Genomic DNA, 20,600 nt, shown 5'->3' on the forward strand with positions numbered 1-20,600 from the left:
CCGCCCTCTTCTGACGTATTTCCTGTTTCTACGAGGACGGAGCCATCATCCGACTTGCAACGAGGGAAGGGAAGGCTGCTGGAACCGGCGTAAGCCTGCCGATGTCTTCAATGCCGGCTGCCCGCGACTCCAGCAAAACTGTAATATTTAAAGGTACGGGGGGGCCCGGAAGGAAACAGGGCAGACAGGAGAGGAGGGTTGCTGCACATGGTGGAAGAAGGGGAGAGGAGAGGGCAGGGGAGAGGAGGGTTGCTGGATGGAGGGAAGGGGAGAGGAGGGTTGCTGGACATGGTGGAAGAAGGGGAGAGGAGGTTTGCTGGATATGGTGGAAGAAGGGGAGAGGAGGGTTGCTGGATGGAGGGAAGGGGAGAGGAGGGTTGCTGGACATGGTGGAAGAAGGGGAGAGGAGGGTTGCTGCACATGGTGGAAGAAGGGGAGAGGAGAGGGCAGGGGAGAGGAGGGTTGCTGGACATGGTGGAAGAAGGGGAGAGGAGGGTTGCTAGATATGGTGGAAGAAGGGGAGAGGAGGGTTGCTGGATGGAGGGAAGGGGAGAGGAGGGTTGCTGGACATGGTGGAAGAAGGGGAGAGGAGGGTTGCTGGATGGAGGGAAGGGAGAGGAGGGTTGCTGGACATGGTGGAAGAAGGGGAGAGGAGGGTTGCGGGATGGAGGGAAGGGGAGAGGAGGGTTGCTGGACATGGTGGAAGAAGGGGAGAGGAGGGTTGCTGGATGGAGGGAAGGGAGAGGAGGGTTGCTGGACATGGTGGAAGAAGGGGAGAGGAGGGTTGCGGGATGGAGGGAAGGGGAGAGGAGGGTTGCTGGACATGGTGGAAGAAGGGGAGAGGAGGGTTGCTGGATGGAGGGAAGGGGAGAGGAGGGTTGCTGGACATGGATGGATGAGAGGGAAGGGAGAGAGAAGAAACGCTGGACATGGATGGAGGGGATGGAAGAATGAGGAAGGAGATGAGATGAGGGAAAAGGAAGAGAGGAGAAAAACTGCACATGGATGAAGAAAATAGGCAGAAGCTGGATCCACTAGACAGTCAAGTCTGCAGAGGACCCAGCTTTTACTTATGGATATAGAGCAAGAAATGAAGAAGAAAGGAGGAAAGTAAAGAAATAAATGGAAAGGAAGCCCTGGAAACGGAGTTAAGAGGACAGATAGCAGCAGAATCGGATACTGGGCCAGCATGATCAGAAAAACAGTCACCAGACAACAAAGGTAGAAAAAAATCATTTTATTTTCATTATAGTGTTTAGAATATGTCCACTTTGAGAATCAGGTGCTCAACATTAAAAGTTTATATTTATTTACTTATTTATGGCATTTTATCCCACATTAAACATGAATTAAATTGGAACCTGGGATCATTTAATTTTTTTTTCCTGGAGACAGTAATGCATTGCCCCCCCCCCCTCCCAGACTCTCTCCCCGGCTATAGCCAGCTCTGCAATTTTTAAGGGGAGGTGGGGGGGGGGGGGGGGGAGGTGGACGGGCGCAGAGGTGGACCGGGGAGAGAGCCTGTTGTTAAACATTTACCAGCACACCACTGTCTAGTGCCCACCCATCCAACCTGTTGGCCCACCCAAAAATTGACTTCTGGCTACGCCACTGCACCACATGTGACATAAAGCTGGCAATCTATATACTGGAAGACTGCTAGAATTAGCAAAGAGGGCCAATAAAACTGTAATGCAACTGCCTCAACTGCAGGGCTCACGCTGTGGATTAATTCTGCTGTTGATGTATGCAGTGCAACTCTCTGGTGCCTCCAGGTCTCTTACAAACATGCACCACTAGTCCAACTATGAAGAGAGAAATTGGGGCATTTAGAGACAGTACCCCAAGGGTGCATGTACCCTATATTTACAAGTGCAGTCTAGATAATAGAAACAGACTGGTATACACTAATTTCTTCTTCGTAAAGGAATACATTTCTTTTCTATTCATGCTAAATTTGTAGTTAAATATTCATTCTCTTAAATTCAACATAAACTAATATATAGTGTTTTATTTATTTGATAATATACCACAAATGTTTAAGAGGAAACCACAACAAACACATGGGTCCTCTCTATAATCTGGGATTGACACTGTCTCAAATTCATCAGCCGTCCCCTAGATCAGCCTTTATCATTGACTCGTCCTCATGGCCATCTCAGATTTTTGCAGAAGAAATTCCATCTTCTGCTCCATGCCAAGGACATAGAATCCATCCCATCATAGGAGAGGGTGTAATTTTATCAAGAATCTTTTGCACATATATGTAAACATATCTGTGTGCAAAATACTACTTATAAAAGTATCTAAATGTACACGCATGCCCTATGACAAGTAGGTATGTAATGAACATAACCCAGATATAGCGTGTTTGGGGAGAAATTTGGGTATAGCATGGGTAGATTCTGAAAGTACGTGTATGTTATAAAGCTCCTAGAAATATAACCACAAAAGGCAGAAGCCTGCCCTCAGAGGATTCCATCAGACCAGCATGATGAGTGTCTTAGCAATAGCAGTATTTAAGGAAGTCCAGTCAGACACACCCCTGCTGGTGTGGTGGGCCTGACCTGCATTTACTACTATCCCAGCTCCTTGCACTGATTCAAGAGTTGGAACTTTCAACGAGGACGAGGGAATTGGATCAAGCATACATGTTGTGTTAAGATGAGTGTTTATTAGTTTTTCCTTTTGTTGATTTATGAAAATTCTCTCTCCCACTTGCTGGAATCCTTCTTTTCTTTTATTAGGGGCTTTGAGGGTTTGCTATATTAGAATGTATCATTGATATTTTCTTGTTGTTTTTATTTTTGTTAACTCACATCCAAAATTAGGGAGTTATTATTTTGCATGCCATCGCATTTAGGCGCCATATTATAGAATAACCCATAGCTGGAATGTATGTGCACGCATGTGGGTGGCACTTAAATGTTGGTGCTCTCTTCGTAGGATTACCCCCTCAATGTCATCTTTCCACACCTTTTTCTATCATGTATTTGACACAGGCTTCTAGTCAGTCCAATTTAGGGAGTAAGTTATCAATGTGATCTAACATTAAGATGGGTTACTTTACTGTTAACCCCAGTTATTAGTAACTAGGTCTCACTGCATAAAATTAAACCTGTCCTAAAATAACACAAGTTGTGGTTGTGGTAATATAACCTATCTTAACAGTAGCCTATGTTGATAACCTCCCTACTTAGTATCTTATTCAGTGCAATCCATATGAAGCATAATAGGTTTGACGAGGTTCCATTTTACTTCAAGTTTCTATAATTGGTTCTGTACTATCTCTATTTTGGTGTTCCTTTCTATTCTTTGAATTTCAGCTTTGATCTATCTGCCAGATGGAGCGGTATAGAAAATATTAAATATACATAAACATCTCCAAATACTCTATGCATGTGGTGTGCATATTTTGTACTCTGTCACAAAGTATGTTGCACCCTTCAACCAGTCCTCCTTAAGCTTTTGGTCCAGCATTTCCCTTGATATTTAGGGACATGAGTGCTGGGCCTTTTGTTCAAGGAGGACACTATGCACCAAATTCTATTCCACATTGGAGTTCTTTTCCCAATCCAGTTCTTCAATATGGGAGTGGAATATGCTCATGAGAGAGTGTATATGCCAGAAGTAAATCTTACTAAAGCCATCATCAAAATATTTCTTGAACTGAGTAGAGGGATTACCTTGAAAGAAGAAGAAAGACTTTATAGCTGGAAACATCTGAAGCAATCTTGTGATATCAGGAAACAATCATAGTAAGCATATTTAATTGCAAGAGAGCACTTTCTATGTTCAGTTTTTGAATCTGAATATCTCGTCATTGTAAAGCTGGAACCATTTTACACCGCAAAGATACTCTTGATCAGGCCATCCCTCCAAAATGATTGACCATGAGTTAAGGAAACACTGAGGAATATCACTGTGAGGCTTAAGATTACTTAATAAATGCAGAGGTGGGGGGGCATGTCAAGATGGCGCCACGCTGCTGATCGCTGCTTGACTCTCTCGTGGAAAGCGCTGAATTAAAACTTTTCTTCAGACTTAATGCCTCATACAAAACGTAAAGGGATGGTCAAGGCTGGTTCCTTGTTGGCCAGAACCTCCTCACCTCAGCAGCAAACCATTGAGAGGTTCGCAACGAAAGTTCCCATCCATAATGCCGGGGAAATCCCTGCTGTTGCTCCAGGAGGAGGAGACACCGGAGACTTGGATCTAGATGCCACTCTTTCTCCTCCGGCGCTTAACCAGCCACCTCTCCCCGAAGGGCCCATATCTCAGTGGAGGCCTCCTGAACTTGAAAAAGCTGCAGGAAGTCCTCCGGATCGAGGAATTGAGAACACGGGACCACTGGGAGAGTTGAAGCCTTTCTGTGCTTCAATTGCGCATGTTAACACCATTCAAACAGTCAGAGTCGGTAACGCTGGAGACTATCTGGGAAGCTCTCCAGCAGCTGGATAATACAGTGGCTTAATCTACAACTGAAGTCTCGACTTTAGTGAGTACTGTTGAAACTTTATCACCTTAGTAGCTATAAAGATGGAATTTAACACTCAAGTGGATAAAATTAAAGAAGATGTAAAGAATTTGCAAGATTGTACCGCAATGGTGGTAAAAGATAAAACGATATTACACCGTAAGATTGAACAGATAGAAAATTATAATCGTAGATTAAATCTTCGCTTTCTGAATTTCCCCAAATCTCCGGGTATTACCCCTTTGGAAGTATTTAAGAAATATTTGCTTGAGATTTTGAAATTTACCCCGGAAATGATTCCACCGATATATCGGATATACTATTTACCTAATAAGAAATCTTGGAGAATTTTCTGGAAATGTCTGGTCAAGAAAAGAAAGACCTATTAAATATATCTGAACTCTTGGAAACATCATTATCTTCAGACTCGGAAAGGACGACCTTATTGGTCTCATTTGAGCAAGATTTGGAAGCGGTGAGAAGGTTATCCCTCTGTAATTTACAAACTTTGTTCTATGGGAAAAAAGTTTGGATATTTCCAGACGTAACAAAGCAAACACAAGATAGGAGAAAGCATCTTTGGCTTTAAGAATGGACACTTTGGCATTAGGGGCTTCCTTTTATCTTAATTACCCATACAAATGTGTTGTTAAATATCTTGGCATAAAATATGTCTTTTTTTTACTTCTGGAACAGTTACGTGCCTTTATAGATTTGAAAAAGATTCATACCGTATTACCCTCGGTTGAGAATAAGTAAAAGGGGTGGGGAATAGCGTGCTATAGTGTTTATGTTGTGACCTGTGTAATGATATTGTGTAGCTTTTCTCCTGAGCTCCATGTTACGTACCCCCCACAATTGTGGTCTAAAAGGAGATTAACCATTTGTTTTCCTTAGTTGTTATATTACTGATGTAAAGCTTTTCTTTTCTGAATTTCTTGTTCAAGTGTTATGACTTGTAAATTGATTATATCCTAATAAAATAAAAATAAATAAATAAATGCAGAGGTTTCTGGTTGGGCCTGGGAAAAATCTTGACCATTCAATATGTAGGTGGCCCTCCATGTGTTGAGGTGAGGGTGGATCCAGAGGCGCTAAAAAAAGATTTAGGAGACTAGTTACTAATCTTTGGTAAAATATTGCATTTTACTGCAGCTTAATTTTCCCTTGGAGTCACTAACCTGCAGTAATTCAGTACAGCAAGTTAGTAACTCCCATGATAAATGTATAACACAGTTTGTAATCAACCTCACAAGCTGCATTATTTTTTGTTTCTGGAGCATCAAGCCACTAAGCCCAGACCTCCTGGGACCTACAGGGTTTTTTCTGGTATCCAGGGACTGATGGCATCAGTGATCCCCAGTCAGTGCTACCCCCCTCTGGACCAGACCCCATTTGGCAGCTTTACCCCTAGTGGGACTACTGCTGGGGGTTAATTGACACCATTTTGAATGACTCGGAATCGCTTTTGCCCTCAACCCCTTTTGGGGGTTGGAGGATTTGATTGGAGGTGTCTGCATGACAATAACTTTGCATCACCCTTGTAAGAACACTCTCCAGAGAATCAGACTGCATGTTAGCTGCTCCATGCTCTGAGGGAAAAAAGTAATGCCAGTTTGAAGCTGGTGTTATTCTTCCATGAGTAACACAGCTTGCAACATTAAAAGCAAACTGCATAATTTGATTTGCATAAATTTGCATGTATTTGTATGTTCTGCATTTCATTATTATATAGCTTATATTGCCTTATACTAATGTGTGTTAGGGTAAAATGAAACATGAAATTGCCATTTTAATGCATGTTAAGAAGCAAATATCATGCTTTGTTTCCGTAATGCAGGTTAGTAACTTCCCTCCTTTGTTACTTCCTTTAGTCTGTAAATTTCCACAATAATATGTACAAAGGGAAAGGGTATAAAACAAAAGGCAATTTGTACAGTCCAAATATTAAAGTCCTTTAGGAGCAAAAAGGTCAGTTAGAGCTCCCAGTTTTTGATCTCCTTGGATGACTCTGTCCTCTTTTCTTCTGAAATGGAGCACTGATGGGCCTCTACTGGATCCTCTTTGCCTAGTTATCCTTTTGCTAATAGTGTGGCAAATCCACTACAGCCTCCTTGTGGTGCACTCTAAGCAAGTGCATCACATGGTATAGTGTTTCGAGGCTGTCCCAGAAGAAGCCTCACTTCTTCTTTCAGTATCCAACAGTCCCCTAAACAGATCCTTATAGGATCTATCCTCCTTGCTCTTCTTATGTAAAGATGGTGGCCTTCAGGTTAAGAAGAGTAGGCCTATGGTGCAGTGCTCCTATAACAACCACCATAGCAGCAATCCAGGATTTGTTTCAGCAGACTGTTGCCCTAGCTCAAGGCTCCTTAGGCCTCTCCTATCTTACCTGGCCTTCCTTAGGGTGGGTTATAATGGAGGAAACACTACTTAGCCTCTCCATCCACCAGATATATAGCTCCCTCCAAACTACAGGGAAACTGCTTCTTCTGCTACTGGGATTGTCATGTTAGCACAACCCCCATTGCATCACTAATTAATACACATCTCTGGAGCAAGGACCCAGAATTTTCCTTATGCTACTTGGTGAAAGGCACATTTTGGTATCCTTTGGTGTTTCAAGATTACTCCAGAAATGTGGCCTGTACGGGAGATAGATAAAACAGAAGCCACTGCAAAAGGAAAGACATATACAAACGAGGCAGTTTGATAACCTAGGCACTCACATGTATTACATGCATAAATGTTTAGAAGTTACACATATTTATTTATTTATTTGTTGCATTTGTATCCCACATTTTCCCACCTATTTGCAGGCTCAATGTGGCTTACATCGTACCGGAGGTGCATTTGCAGTCTCCGGTGTTTACAAATACAGAGTGATGTTGAGATGAGATAAAGTTCATGTGGGACTACTTGAATCCACTGACAATCTCAAGCCAACTTGAAAGTGTTTAAGTTATTATGCCAAAAGAATTGGTAAAAACTGCTGCGTCCTGCTGTGCAAAGTTGGTAGGACGCTTATCCTAAAGAACTCATGCTGTTATTGCAGCAAAAAGAGTCTTCTACTCAGTCAAAGGAAATGAAGACTTATGCAAGACAAACATTGTGGTTCCTTCTTCTTAATAACTGTTTGAATATTTTTATAATTGTTCTTTCACATATTGACATAGTTTTATGATTTATCTTTTACTACACCTACGTGGGTAATGCACATGGTTGATATCACATTTCTATTCAAGATGCAGATCTCATTCAAAAACTTACTTGATAAGCATCTTTAATTAGCTGGAGGACATTGCTGGAATCCTGTGACAGCTCACCTACTACAGACTTTGGAATCAGTTTACTCAGTTCCTGTAAAAAGATAGGAATACTAGAAGAGCGATATTTGTACAGAATAGGCGGTTTTCGAACTGTCTGCATTGGAACAAAGGCTGCATTTATTTTCACTTGCAGGCTTTGAACAATACTCCTTTTCAAATCAAGCATCACTCTTTGTGGGTCCAGCAGCACAATAAATAGCCCTTGAGTTTCTGGGAACCTCTTCTCTATTCCAATCCACCTCCTTTTCAGTCCTGAAGACCAAGCTAATTCACTGGGGACAACATCACTAGTTCTACTCATCCAACATTAAGCTATGCTCCACTAGCCCTACTCACCAGCATAGCTACCAGTATTGCCTCATTTTTGTCTTTCTCTCCAATTGCTCACTCTCAAACTCCTCTACTTCAGTTCTTCCCATCTGACCCACATCTGAAAACATTCACACTTAACCACCCTCCTCCACAGTCTCATCCAATCATCACCTACACATTTAGGAACATTCGAGCTCTTGACCCTAGCACTCTCTCCACCACTGTCTCATCTCTCCTCTCATACATTATGCTATCTAAGCATGTCAGTGAGGCAGTTTTCCTACAACACTGTACTATCTTCTACCCAGAACACTCTTGCTACTCTTATTCCCCATCTTATAAGGCATACCAAACATCAGCCTTGGCTGACCTCCAGAATCTCCAACCTAGGTTTCTGTACCTGGTCTGCAAAGCACCTTTGGCTGAAATCCCGCATCCATGCTCAAGGTTCATCAAAGTTCATTTTATTTGATTACCCGCTTAGGGTCAGACCATCAAAGCAGTGACTTCATACTTTCAAATTCTTGCTTACCTTCTTCCAGTCTGCTATTGTAGTATATAGTAGTAGTAGTATTGCACTTGCCAAAGGACTATGTCCATTTGACAAACCTTCTTGCCTCAAACCCTCATATTCTCTTTGCCACTCTGAGCTCTCTCCTCAAAGTGCATCCACCTCTAACCTTCAATTCCTGCCCAGATTATGACTGAGTAGTTCCATAACCAAGTTCATAAGGTTAATCTTGAGTTCTCAACAAGATCACTTCCATCTTCCCTTCCTCTATATTCTCACGTCCTTCCTTCAATCCCTGCTACTCTTTATTCCTTTTCTACAATAACAGAGGAAGAAACTGCACATATTTTCTCCTCCTCCAAAATCACTACATGTTCCTCTGATCCCATTCATCTACTCAGCTCTATTGTACATGCTGTCATCACTTCCATCTGTCATATCCTCAACCTATCACTTTCCACTGCAGCTGTTCCTGATCCCTTCAAACATGATGTGAATACACCACTCTTCAAAAAACATTCACTGGCCCTACTTGCCCTTTCAACTATCATCCATCTCCCTCCTCCCTTTCGCATACAAGTTACTTGTTAATTGTTCACCACCATTGCCTTGACTTTCTTTCATCTAAAGCTATTCTTGATCCAGTGGCGTTCCTAGGGGGGCTGGCACCCGGGGCGGATCGCCAGTGCGCCCCGCCCCCCCCGGGTGCAGCGCCCCCCCGATGCCACGCGGACCCCCCCGGCGAAAGGACACCCCCATGAAGGAACCCCCCTCCCCCCCGCCGGTGCACACCGCCGGGGGGGGGGGGGGGTGCCGCGCTGCGCCATTCCTCTGTTTGATGCTTCTTCTCTGCCCCGGAACAAGAAGTAACCTGTTCCGGGGCAGAGAAGAAGCATCGAACAACGGAGGGCAGGCGCGCGCGGCATCCCCCCCCGGCGGCGTGCACCAGGGGCGGACCGCCCCCACCGCCCCCCCTAGGAACGCCACTGTCTTGATCCACTCCAATTTGACGTTCACCCTTTACATTCTACAGACACAGCCCTTGCCAGTGTCCAGTGATCTGTTCCTAGCAAAATCTAAGGGTTTCCCTTAATCCTCATCCTTCTTGACCTACCCACTGCTTCTGACACTGATGATCACAACCTACGCCTTGCTACATTGCCCTCACTTAGATTTCAGAACTATATTCGATCTTGATTTTCATTTTACTCTCCCATCACACTTGTAGTGTATGCTCTGGTGGATCCTTTTCCATTGCTATCCCACTATCAACCAGTGTACTTCTGGGCTCTGTTATGAGCCTCTTTTTCTCTGTTTTTTTCCCCTTGGTTGTTTTGACTTCCTCCCATGGTTTTTAGTACCATGACTATCCCAGATCTACATCTCTACACCTGAAATTTCACTGGGAATCCAGGCCCAAGTCTCAGTCTGTTTGTCTGACATTGCTGACTGGATATCCCACCGCTATTGTCCTGGCCTAAGGAAGAAAGATCCAGCTTTCGAAATTGTTCAAAATCTCTATTAAGTTAGTCCAAAAAAAGGTACTGTATCATCTTAGTTTTCTTTTTTTGTTTGTTTATTTTATTTTAGGGCTGCATTTTGATTAAAAATTTTAATTGTGATTACTCACATGATTAACAATTCTAAGTGCAATTAATCATGTGATTAAAATTTGTTTTTTTTACATTTATCTATTTATTTCCTGTTGCAGCTCCTTGTGACCCTGGGCAAATCACTTAAATCTCCATTGTCCCAGGTACAAAATAAATACCTGTATATAATATATAAACTGCTTTGATTGTAACTGTAGAAAAGCAGAATATCAAACCCTTCCCTTCCCTAAAGGACTGATAATCTCCCTCCCTCTTGCCCCCCCCCCCCCCCCAGATCCAACATATATCCCTTTCTATTTCTTCTCTCCCTTTCTTCTTCCCCTAGGTCCATAATCTCTTTCTCTCTCCCTCCATCCTATTGTTCAGTACCTCACCCTCCCTCCCCTCCACCCTCATGATTAGCAACACAAACTTGGTGCTGAGCAGCTCAAATTTTTTTGTAGCTGTTGGACAATAGCTTCCATTGGTGACCCCTCCTGTTCTGTTTGCAGGTTTGCAGCTCACTCCACTCCAGCCACTCAGGGTTCGGCATCTGCCCCCTCTCAATTCCCCTCTCATCCAGTCTTCCTTCAAGATGGTCTTCTGTTGGTCCCTGGCAGTGGCTGCCTGCAGCCAGGTCCGAAGCTTTCCCTCTGACCCATTCCGCCCATGCAAAAACAGGACGTGATATCAGAGGAGGCAGAACGGGCTAGATGGAAAGCTTTGGAGCAGACCACAGGCAGCATATGTGCACCACTGCCGCTGCTGGGGACCAACAGAAGACTATTTTTAAGGAAGACTGACATGCAGGGGGTGATGTTGAATCCTTTTTGGAAGGAAAGATGCTAGATCATGCTGAGGACAGCGGTTGGGAGTGGAATAGAGCAGAAGAGACATTTGGAGGAGACAGGAGATGGTCCAGCACAATAAAATTCTTTAATCATGATTTTAAAATATTTAATCAGGTCTACTGATTGATACATTAATCACATAGTTAACTGCGATTAACTTGTAGCTTTATTATTTTCCTGTCCTAAGATTGTATATTGTCACAATCCGGATAAATTTTGGCACTGATCATCTTGTTTGGATATTCAGCACTAGTCATTATCTGGATAGTGGCACTGAATAACTGAATTTTTTTTTGGCTACTATGTCTAGCGTTTAAAAAAAAAATGCTGACCATGATGGCTGAATATATTGATATTTAGGCTTTCACTATCAACAAATTTAAATCAGGCACATCTATTAGCAAATAATTATCACTTATTACAAAATGTATAACCTGCTCTTCCAACCCCAAAAGGACTAACCAGAGCAGTGTACAAAAATAAAGCATAAACCCCAGGATTCTGTATAGTATGACTTAAGTTGCATGCACAAATCCAGTTGTATTCTGCAGTGGCGTAGGAAGGGGGGGGCGGTGTGGCGGTCCACCCCGGGTGCACGCCGCTGGGGGGGTGTCGGCTCCGCTGGTTCCCTGCTCCCTCTGCCCCGGAACAGGTTACTTCCTGTTCCGGGGCAGAGAGAGCAGGGAACCAGTGGAGCCGATGCAGCTCCCAGCGACGTGCACTCCGGGCGGAATGGCCCTCTCGCCCGCCTGCCCCGTTTTCTATGGTAGTGGTAAGCGCTCCGGGGGGTGGGGTGCGCGCCGAGGGGGGGGGTGCACCATGCTGCACCCGGGGGGGGGGGAGGATAGTGGCGACCCGCCCCGGGTGTCAGCCGCCCTCGCTACGGCACGGGGTATTCTGATTGATGAATGTAAATTCTAAGTAGCATAGTTGAAAAAGGGGCATGGCCATGGGTGTGGAATGGGCGGGTCATGGGCATTTCTAAAATTTATGCATGTGGTTATAGAATACACCTGGCCTGAGTTTTACTTGGCATAACTGCCTGCGACTAGTCGCATGGAGGGGTGCTCGGCATATTTTATAAACTGCTTGGAAAGTTAGGCTTATTCTATAAAGTGAGCATAAATTTAGGCATACTTTATAGAATACGCCTAGATGTATTTAATTTCAGCACCAATTTTTTTAGATGTGATATATAGAATCTAGTCCAAAATGCATAATTAAAAGAAGAATCTTTCACTTACCTGGTAAGTTTTTACCATGTTACTGGTAACTGCAAAAATGGGTTGAATGTTATTTTCAGCAAGTTTCTGTGCCAGTTGACCAACAGAGGGATAATCCTAGTTTAAAAATGTACATACAATTAATTCATACACAGAGCCCACATAACATAATAGAAATAAGTTAGCTCAAGGGTGCTTTAGCAATGAACAGTTTACAATATGGGGAAAATTCTATATATGGCACCGAATGTTAGGCGCTACTTCAGTGCCAAATTTTCAGCGTGAGAAAAGCATTTCAACAGATGCAAGGCACCAAAACAGGGCAGACAGGGCGGCTCCATGCTAAATCACCCCTACGTGCCCATTTATAGAATAGAGCATAGGTGTTCCACATGGATCTACAAAGGGGGTGTGGTTGTGGGAGGGACATGGGTGAGCCAGGCATGTTTCCTTAAAATGCAAGCAGTATTATAGAATTTGGGGGATCTATGCCCAACTTGCATGCTGGGATTTATACCTGGTTTCAGTTGGTGTAACTCCTCATGCCCAAAGTTGAGTGGAAATCGCAGTGTTATGTGCTATTCTGTAAAGGGCACCAATCCCGGAATGTCTGTTATAGAATACTGCTCAGTACCAATTTTTTTCAACACTGAATTTTGAACGCTATTTATAGAATTTTCCCCTATGTGTGTAAAATCCCCGTGGTCTCTTACTGAACTTATATTTAAATTCATATACTAAGAGATGGTATTACTCTAGTTCAGGGGTTCTCAACCCAGTCTTCAGGACATACCTAGCCAGTCAGGTTTTCACAATACCCACAATATGTATGAGATAAATTTGCTTTCGCTGCCTCCGTTGTATGCAAATCTCTCATGCATATTCATTGGTGGATATCTGGAAATCCAGACTGGCTTGGTGTGTCCAAAGGACTAGGTTGAGAACCTCTGTTCTAGTTCCATGGGTCCTTGCATTTGTCTGCAAATTAGTTTGTGACATCCAAGGGTTATCAGGGCCTCTAGAAGTTTCTTTGGAAATAACCCACACAGTGAAGCAGAAGGATGGTAGGCAATGGCTCTAAATGCTCTTATTGCTTCAAGACCAACACTGTAGCGTTTTCCCTGTAAGCAGACAGACTTAGCCCACTTTGGGGATAATTCTTTAAGGAACTGTCTAGATTTACCCACATATGTGAACACGTGCTTTAATGAGCAGTTTCCTGCTATGTGTAATTCTGTAAGTACACATCAATATTTGATGTGTCATACTTTCTTTGCAGGTAGGTGAAGATTGGGTGGGGTGTGGGTGGTATGCAAATTTCACATGCATAGATTAAAATACTATCATTTTTCTCATATTTACACACTCTATGGCAGCTTAAGTGCTCGTGCCTAAATTATAGGTAAGTAGTTAACTTGTTATGCTGGCATTTTTAAAAGAAAAGTAGGTACCTACTTTTCTTTGTAGAATATGCTCCAAATAGGTGTATTGTTGGTGTCTAGAAAGAGACACCTATTTACAGAATTACCCTCAGCAAGATGGTTTTTATCCAAATTTTTAAAATTCTGACGGTGAATATAGGTATCGTTTACATAGGGGTAAAACAACTAATTTTGTTATTAATGTGGGAAGGCTACCAGTTGGGGGGTACAGGAAGAGATTAATAGGATAACTAAGGGAGTTCAACTGGTTTAAATTAGCTTAGGATATGGCTGTAAATATGTTAAACTACTGATTTTACATTGGGGATAGGGCACTGAAGTTGATAACAACTGGAAATATAAAGTGGGTAAGGTTTAGGGGGGGGGGGAATTTTGTCAAAGACTGATTGCTTTTATCATTCTGCTGTTATGGTATAGGTTTTGAGCTGACTTGAAGCCCGTTAATAAGGTTGGATGGGACTACTGTGGTTTAACATCAATAAATATATTAGAACCTAAAAATTGCTGAAAATGGAAATGCTGGTTATGGGTTCTCAAGACCTGGGATTTATATAAACAAAGAGTGTATTGAAGGGGACAATAGTCATAGTCAGAGTAGCCAGATATCTGTGTATGTATTAGTTTTATTTACTATCTTTTGGTATAACCAGGGTATATATTGTTCAAGGCAATACTTTATCTGTAACATCCATGCTAAAACTGTTGGAATCCATAATGGGGGGGGGGGGGGGGGGGGTTGGATTAGGGGGGAAAGGAGAAAATTGTTAAAAAATAGGTTGATGACGGACTTTATCATTTTATTTCTACTTCAAATGGTTTCCTGTTGGCATTTATTTGCTTATGCATATAAATTGGTTTGTCATCAATAAAAATTGTTGAAACAAAATAAATTCTGATAATCCGGCAGCAGTGTTCATCTGGGATCGATGTTTTAACTTATGAGTGTTGTGTAGAGCTCCTAGGGTTCTGTTCCACTCAGGAGAGGAGATCTCTAGTGGCCCTACTAATAATCTTATAAATGCCTCCACAGCTTCTGGAACAAATTTTACTAATGTGAGTTCATGAGAAGTTATAACACACATGTATCTCAGTCAAAATCCTCTCAAAGTTAGTATATATCAGTAAGTATTTTTTATTTTTTTTTACTTTTTCTTTTTTAAATATCTATAATATATTAATCAGTTAATAAGCATCACATAAAAAGGAAGGAAAAAGCCTCAACTGACACCTTTAGGGCTAAAAGCCAAACATTTCACGGAGTTCACATCGTTATCGTCGGCTAAAAAAAACCTCCCTGAACTCTTTTACTGATGTATTTATTTCAAATCAAAATACGAGCCAGTACTTAACTTTCAGCTCGTATCAAAGTGCTGGATCTTCTTTACAGCAACTCTATTCCACAGCTAACCATGGCCAAGGTTTTGTGTCCTTCTTCAGGGCTCGTGGAACAAAAAGAGTATTCCGTGGTTATTCTGTGGAACACACTGTGAGGACCTGAGTACCATGGAATACTCTTTTTGTTACATAGCCCTGAAGGTCATGAAACCTTGGCCATGGTTGGCTGTGAAATAGAGCACTGAAGACGCGACTAATAGAACATAGGCATCGTATACAGGCTAAGAAGTTGAATGAACCTCTGGCTGAGCATTTTTTAGATAAACAACACTCCTTTTCTGACATTCGGTGAATAGTGTTGTAACAGTTGAGGGTTACTGAACGCAGAGGGGATGTAAGACGTACGCTGCGTCAGCATGAACAGCGATGGATTTTCATGTTGGGAACTGTTACACCTCAAGTTCTGAATATTGTGATAGAATTGAAAGCTTTCCTATGATAGAATTGAGTTATGACGTCAGAACGTTTGACGTCTTAAGTGCCATTCGCCATTTTGAGAGTGCCACGAGTGGAAAGTTGTGTGTGATTGCTATAATTTTGCTATCTTGGTTAAAATTTGAGAGCCTTTTCCCTTGACACAGCCTATAATGGTGAAACAGGGAACCCCTGTTGGGATTTTTGGAATGAACTTTGGTCAAGAGTTAGGACAGATGATATCTTCCAAGATAAGTACTGAGTTTACACTGACTGGCAACATTTTTTTTACATGCTTTCTAAGGCTTATGCTATATCCTGTATCTTTAAAAGGATTGTTTGTCATTTTGCTATAACAGTGGAGTTTTTTTATGACTAATGATAATGAGGAACCTCCTACGTTTATGAAGGCTTTGCCTTACAAGTAGGCTTGTTTCCAGTTCGCTCTGAAGTCTTTTTTCTTCACTATTTTGTTGTTTACAAGTTATATGACATCCTTTGAGATACAGAATAATATTGTAGAAGTTTTTTGAGATTTATGATTTCAATTACCTCGATATTGACTGGATAAATGTTTTATCAGGGAGCGCCATGGAGATAACATTTCTAGATGTAATAAATGACTGCTTCTTGGAGTACCTGGTCCAGGAACCAACAAGATGGGGAGCCATTTTAGATCTAGTCTTTGGTGACGTGTAGGGCATAGTATGAGAGGTAATGGTGTTGGGGCCCCTGGGAAACAGTGATCATAACATGATCAAGTTTGCGCTACTATCTGGAATGAAGCCACAAAGAAAATCTATTGTAGCTGCTTTAATTTTCGAAACTGATACCAATAAAATGAGGAAAATGGTTGACATACCCAGCCAATCAGCTTTTCTGGATATCCACAATGAATATGCATAAAATAAATTTGCATGCACTACCTCCATTCTATATAAACCTAGCTCATGCATATTCATTGTGGGTATCCTGAGGACAGAGTTGAGAACCCCTGAGCTAGAGGTATGTGCCTCTCTGCCATAGAAAACAGTTCTCATACCCATATAAGCTATCTGACTAAACATGTTTTTTAGCTGTGAAGAATCACTACTATGAGGAAAGGGATTAAAGGAACAAAGCTCAGGAACTTTGAAATAAAAAATTACTGTTAGTGCGGTTGAAAGAGGTTCTGCTTATGTACCAGATCCAGAAATGGGAGGATATTAGCCAAAGGCAATATAAGTGAAGTTAAAATGAAGATGATGCCCTTTAGTGACCTAAAAGTCAACAATGTCACCGTTGTGCAGCATTTGTTGTCCCAAGATCTTCTCTTCTCCACAAGCTTTTGTGACTCCTCCCTGTCTCCGCCCACATACCACCCCAGCACTGACACAGTACCACAACAGTCAGAGGGGATATTAGGCAGCACTGTGCAGTTAATATGTCTGGGGATAACCCACTGAGTGGGAGTTAAGTGGACATGAGCCTCTCTCTCCTGCCCGCTTAAACCCCACTGAATATCTGCTCCTTTATTATAATCCTCCAACCAGGAAATTGGGCTTTGAAAATTTAAAAAACTACCTGCTACATTATTTCAATCCAATTTACACTGTTGTTCAGTTCAGCAGAAGCTTCTGTTTTCTCCCAAATGGAAATTTTGTTATTGACAACAACTCAACTTTCATATGCTGTATTTTATACCAGCGCCTTACAGGAGGGCTATTTTCTGCCACTCGCACTAGTATTCTGTAAAGAAAAGTAGGCACCTACTTTTATTTATAGAATATGCTTGAAATAGGTTTCTGCTCACCTATTTACGTTAGGCACCAGGTTATAGAATTACTCTCATGATTTAGAGCTGAGTCAGGAGTTGATCAACAGAGCAGTACTAGGAGCATGAAAGGAAGCCAGGGCTTAGTAGCTGCGCCAAAGGGAAACCAAACCAAGAAACACATAGTTTGGAGGGAGTGTACCCCATCCCCCTTCCAAACTCCATTCATCTCTCCTGTCACCTCTTCTTGCTGCTGCCATGTTATTTCTTTGGGCCGATGCAGCATAATGAGCCTAGTTGGTCCATCCCGCTGTCTGGGGTGGGGGGGATGATTGCTTATTTTTCAGATAAAGGGAAAATGATGTTCCTCTCCATTCCTCTTTCAATTTCAGATTTGACTGACTCCTCTCCATTACAGAACTGCCAAAGAGGAACCATTTTAAAGAGATTTTTCAGATCATGGTGTCACATAAGCCACAACTCTCTCCTGCTCCCTTGTCCCTTCAGTAAAATAATTTATTTATCCTTGAGACTGTAGGGCTAGAGAAGTAGGGCAAAATATCAGCTACTACCCAACCTTGACCCAGCCCAGCTAGCACTGAAATCTTTTGCTAATCCTCTCATTTCTTTCAGTCCTTTTCCTCCATGTGTTTGTCTCTCCATGGCCTGTCTTTCTACCTTCTTATCTCACCCGCTTATGCCACTTCTCACTATTTTCTTATCTTTACGTTTTGTCTTCTTCATGTGTCTTCTCTCTGTCATGTCCCCTCCTCTCATCTTTGTTTCAACCTCTCCTTTCCCAGTCCCCAACAGCTTTTCTCCATCTCTTCTAGCTTCTCGTCCCTCTGTAGCTTGTGTCTACTCTGTCTGCTCTTCTTCCTTTCTCCCAGATCATGTCTTCTTCTCCCAGTTCCCTTCCCCATTACAGATCATGCTCTCTTCCTGAGTTCCCCTCACCCTCACAATCTGTTTCTATTCTTCTCACACAGCTCCACCTCTAGTCCCTGTCCCCATCACCTAGTCTCTCTTCCCCTTGCAGCTCCTTTCTGCCTCTTCCAGCCATTCACAGCAGAAGTCTCCTTCCCTGCCAGTAACCCCTTTCAATAGCCTTCACCCTTTCTTAGTCCCTCTATTCCTTTCCCAGTATTTCTATGGCTTTGTTACCTTATGCATAAAGTCTGGCAACACAGTGTAAAATTGTGCTAATTCTTTCCTTTCCGTAGGGTCTGTCTGCTGCTCTTCCGTTCCCCATTGGCAGCTATAGAGAGGAAGTGCCTCTGTCTAGGCTACAGCATCTTCCTCCTCCCCCTGCAAGTCCATCAGTCAGACATAGCCAACCAATAGACTACAGCTGCTCCCTCTTCCTCTTACAGCCCATTGGTCCAACACAGCCAGCCAATAGGCTGCAGGAGGAGGCAGGAGCAGTAACTGGGATAAAAATGCACTTCCTTCCTGCCTTCCCCTGCTGTGCTTTAGCCAGGAGCTTACTTTCCAAATTTAATGAAGTACAACACAAAATATTGAGGGTGCCCAGGCCCCCACATCACTCACAGAGCTGGTGCCTAAAGATCTAACCACTAAGCTATTTCTTAGTTCCCTCCGGTACTTTGTGGACACACTTTTCAAAATCAGAAAGAATAAACATAAACCTTGGAGCACTTCTCTGCACAAGACAGGCAGGCTATTTTCAACACTGCCATTTTTGCTGCTAAATGCTATTTTATTCACTGATGTCCCTTTGAAAATAACCCTATAAATGGCTCTGTCATCCACAATAAAACCAGGTCACAACAAACATTAAAATGAGCTGGGCTGTTCTTTTTGGAAATGATTAGGTCATTCTATGAAGGACTTGGAGAAAACATGAAGGAACTTTGCAGGACTAGTAGATGCAATTTTGGGACCCACTTGATTAAACATATCCAGAAATTAAAGGGCAGTTGTACCACTGATATAACTAGGGCCAACAGAAATATGCAAAATGAAAAAAAATACAGAATATTAAATTTTTGTTTTGCATCCTGCTGTTTTATGACAGTTTGATAAGCCTGGACAGTACTCCATCTGTCTTATACTACAGCAGCAAGGAAGTCTGCAAGACCTTTCTTTTCTATTTATTCCTGTTCTACAGTAACTGCTACCACCATTCCAGGTGAAGACCGATCACAGCCCTGAAAGTGACACTCAATGCCAGTGAGCAGTGTTGTCAGATATAAACAAACATAAATTTTCGGAGAAGAAGGGCATTTACTAAACTTTTCATTTATTTTCAAAGAAAATAAAATTAAGAGCTTATTATGAATGTGACATGTCTACTGTAGGTACTTTCGATAAGTGAACAGGCATTGCAAAATAACAAACAGAAAAGGGATTTTTTTCCAGCAAGATCTGTAATAAAATTTAAAAAAAAAAAGAGGAAAAGGAGGGATAAATTTAAATTTAAAATAAGCCTTATTTATAGTCTATCCTCATTTGCCACTTACAAATTCATTACTCTTCTTGTAGAGATTATCTTCCAGATGACAGTGCCCATCATTAGGGGTCAGAATGGCTGCAAGTTTCCCATCTCCAGCAAAATGGAAGCCATCGTCTGTGGCATACACAAGCAAACGAGTCACATTGCGCCAGCCAATTTTGTCCTGCAAAGAGGGAAGAAATTAACAAAGAGAAAGCAAAAGAAAAGCTTCAGTTCAAGGGATGACTATCACAGAAAGACAGGGAAGGGGAAATATATTGAGAAAGACAGAAACCTCATCATGTACTGTATTTTGTCAGAAAAAAAAATCATATATAAAACTCTATTCACAAGGAAGTTGGAAGATTTATTATTGGCCCAATCAATAGAATCAGGAACTTATATAACTGTCTACGAACACAGGCAGAGAAGCACAGACTCACACTTAGCTATGGGGAGAGAGAATATTTAGAGGCACATATACATCTACAGTCTAAAAAAAGATACAGCTCATAGAACCACAGTCATATACAATTAAAAGAGATGGAGCTCAGAAGTATAAAACTAGAAACACCACCTATCTATATTCATGCAGATGGAACCTAAAAGCACCCACTCACCTATAGTCAGAGAGATGGAGCATAAACACAAATACCCAGTCAGAATGATGGAACCCAAAGACACACCCACCTACAGTCAGAGATATGGAACGTAGTCACAAATACCCAGTCAGAAAAATGGAACACAAAGACAACCACCCACCTACCTACCGTCAGAGAGATGGAACGTAGACACCAATACACAGTCAGAAAGATGGAACCCTATGACACCCACCCACCTACAATC

The 20,600-nt window shown here is 42.2% G+C and overlaps 1 protein-coding gene across 1 annotated transcript in view; it reads right to left on the minus strand.

Moving 5' to 3' along the window:
• The window catches only part of ITGB2 (integrin subunit beta 2), a 139,803-nt gene that overhangs the window by 45,374 nt on the left and 73,829 nt on the right, over positions 1 to 20,600 (minus strand). Inside the window, exons 7-9 of the mRNA XM_030208868.1 lie at positions 19,783 to 19,938; positions 12,317 to 12,412; positions 7,748 to 7,837 (exon numbers count right to left, since the gene is read on the minus strand). Of these exons, the coding sequence (XP_030064728.1) occupies positions 7,748 to 7,837; positions 12,317 to 12,412; positions 19,783 to 19,938 (342 nt within the window). The remainder of the gene's footprint in view (positions 1 to 7,747; positions 7,838 to 12,316; positions 12,413 to 19,782; positions 19,939 to 20,600) is intronic.

The sequence above is a fragment of the Microcaecilia unicolor genome, chromosome 7, assembly GCF_901765095.1.
Source record: "Microcaecilia unicolor chromosome 7, aMicUni1.1, whole genome shotgun sequence".
Taxonomy (NCBI): Eukaryota; Metazoa; Chordata; class Amphibia; order Gymnophiona; family Siphonopidae; genus Microcaecilia; species Microcaecilia unicolor.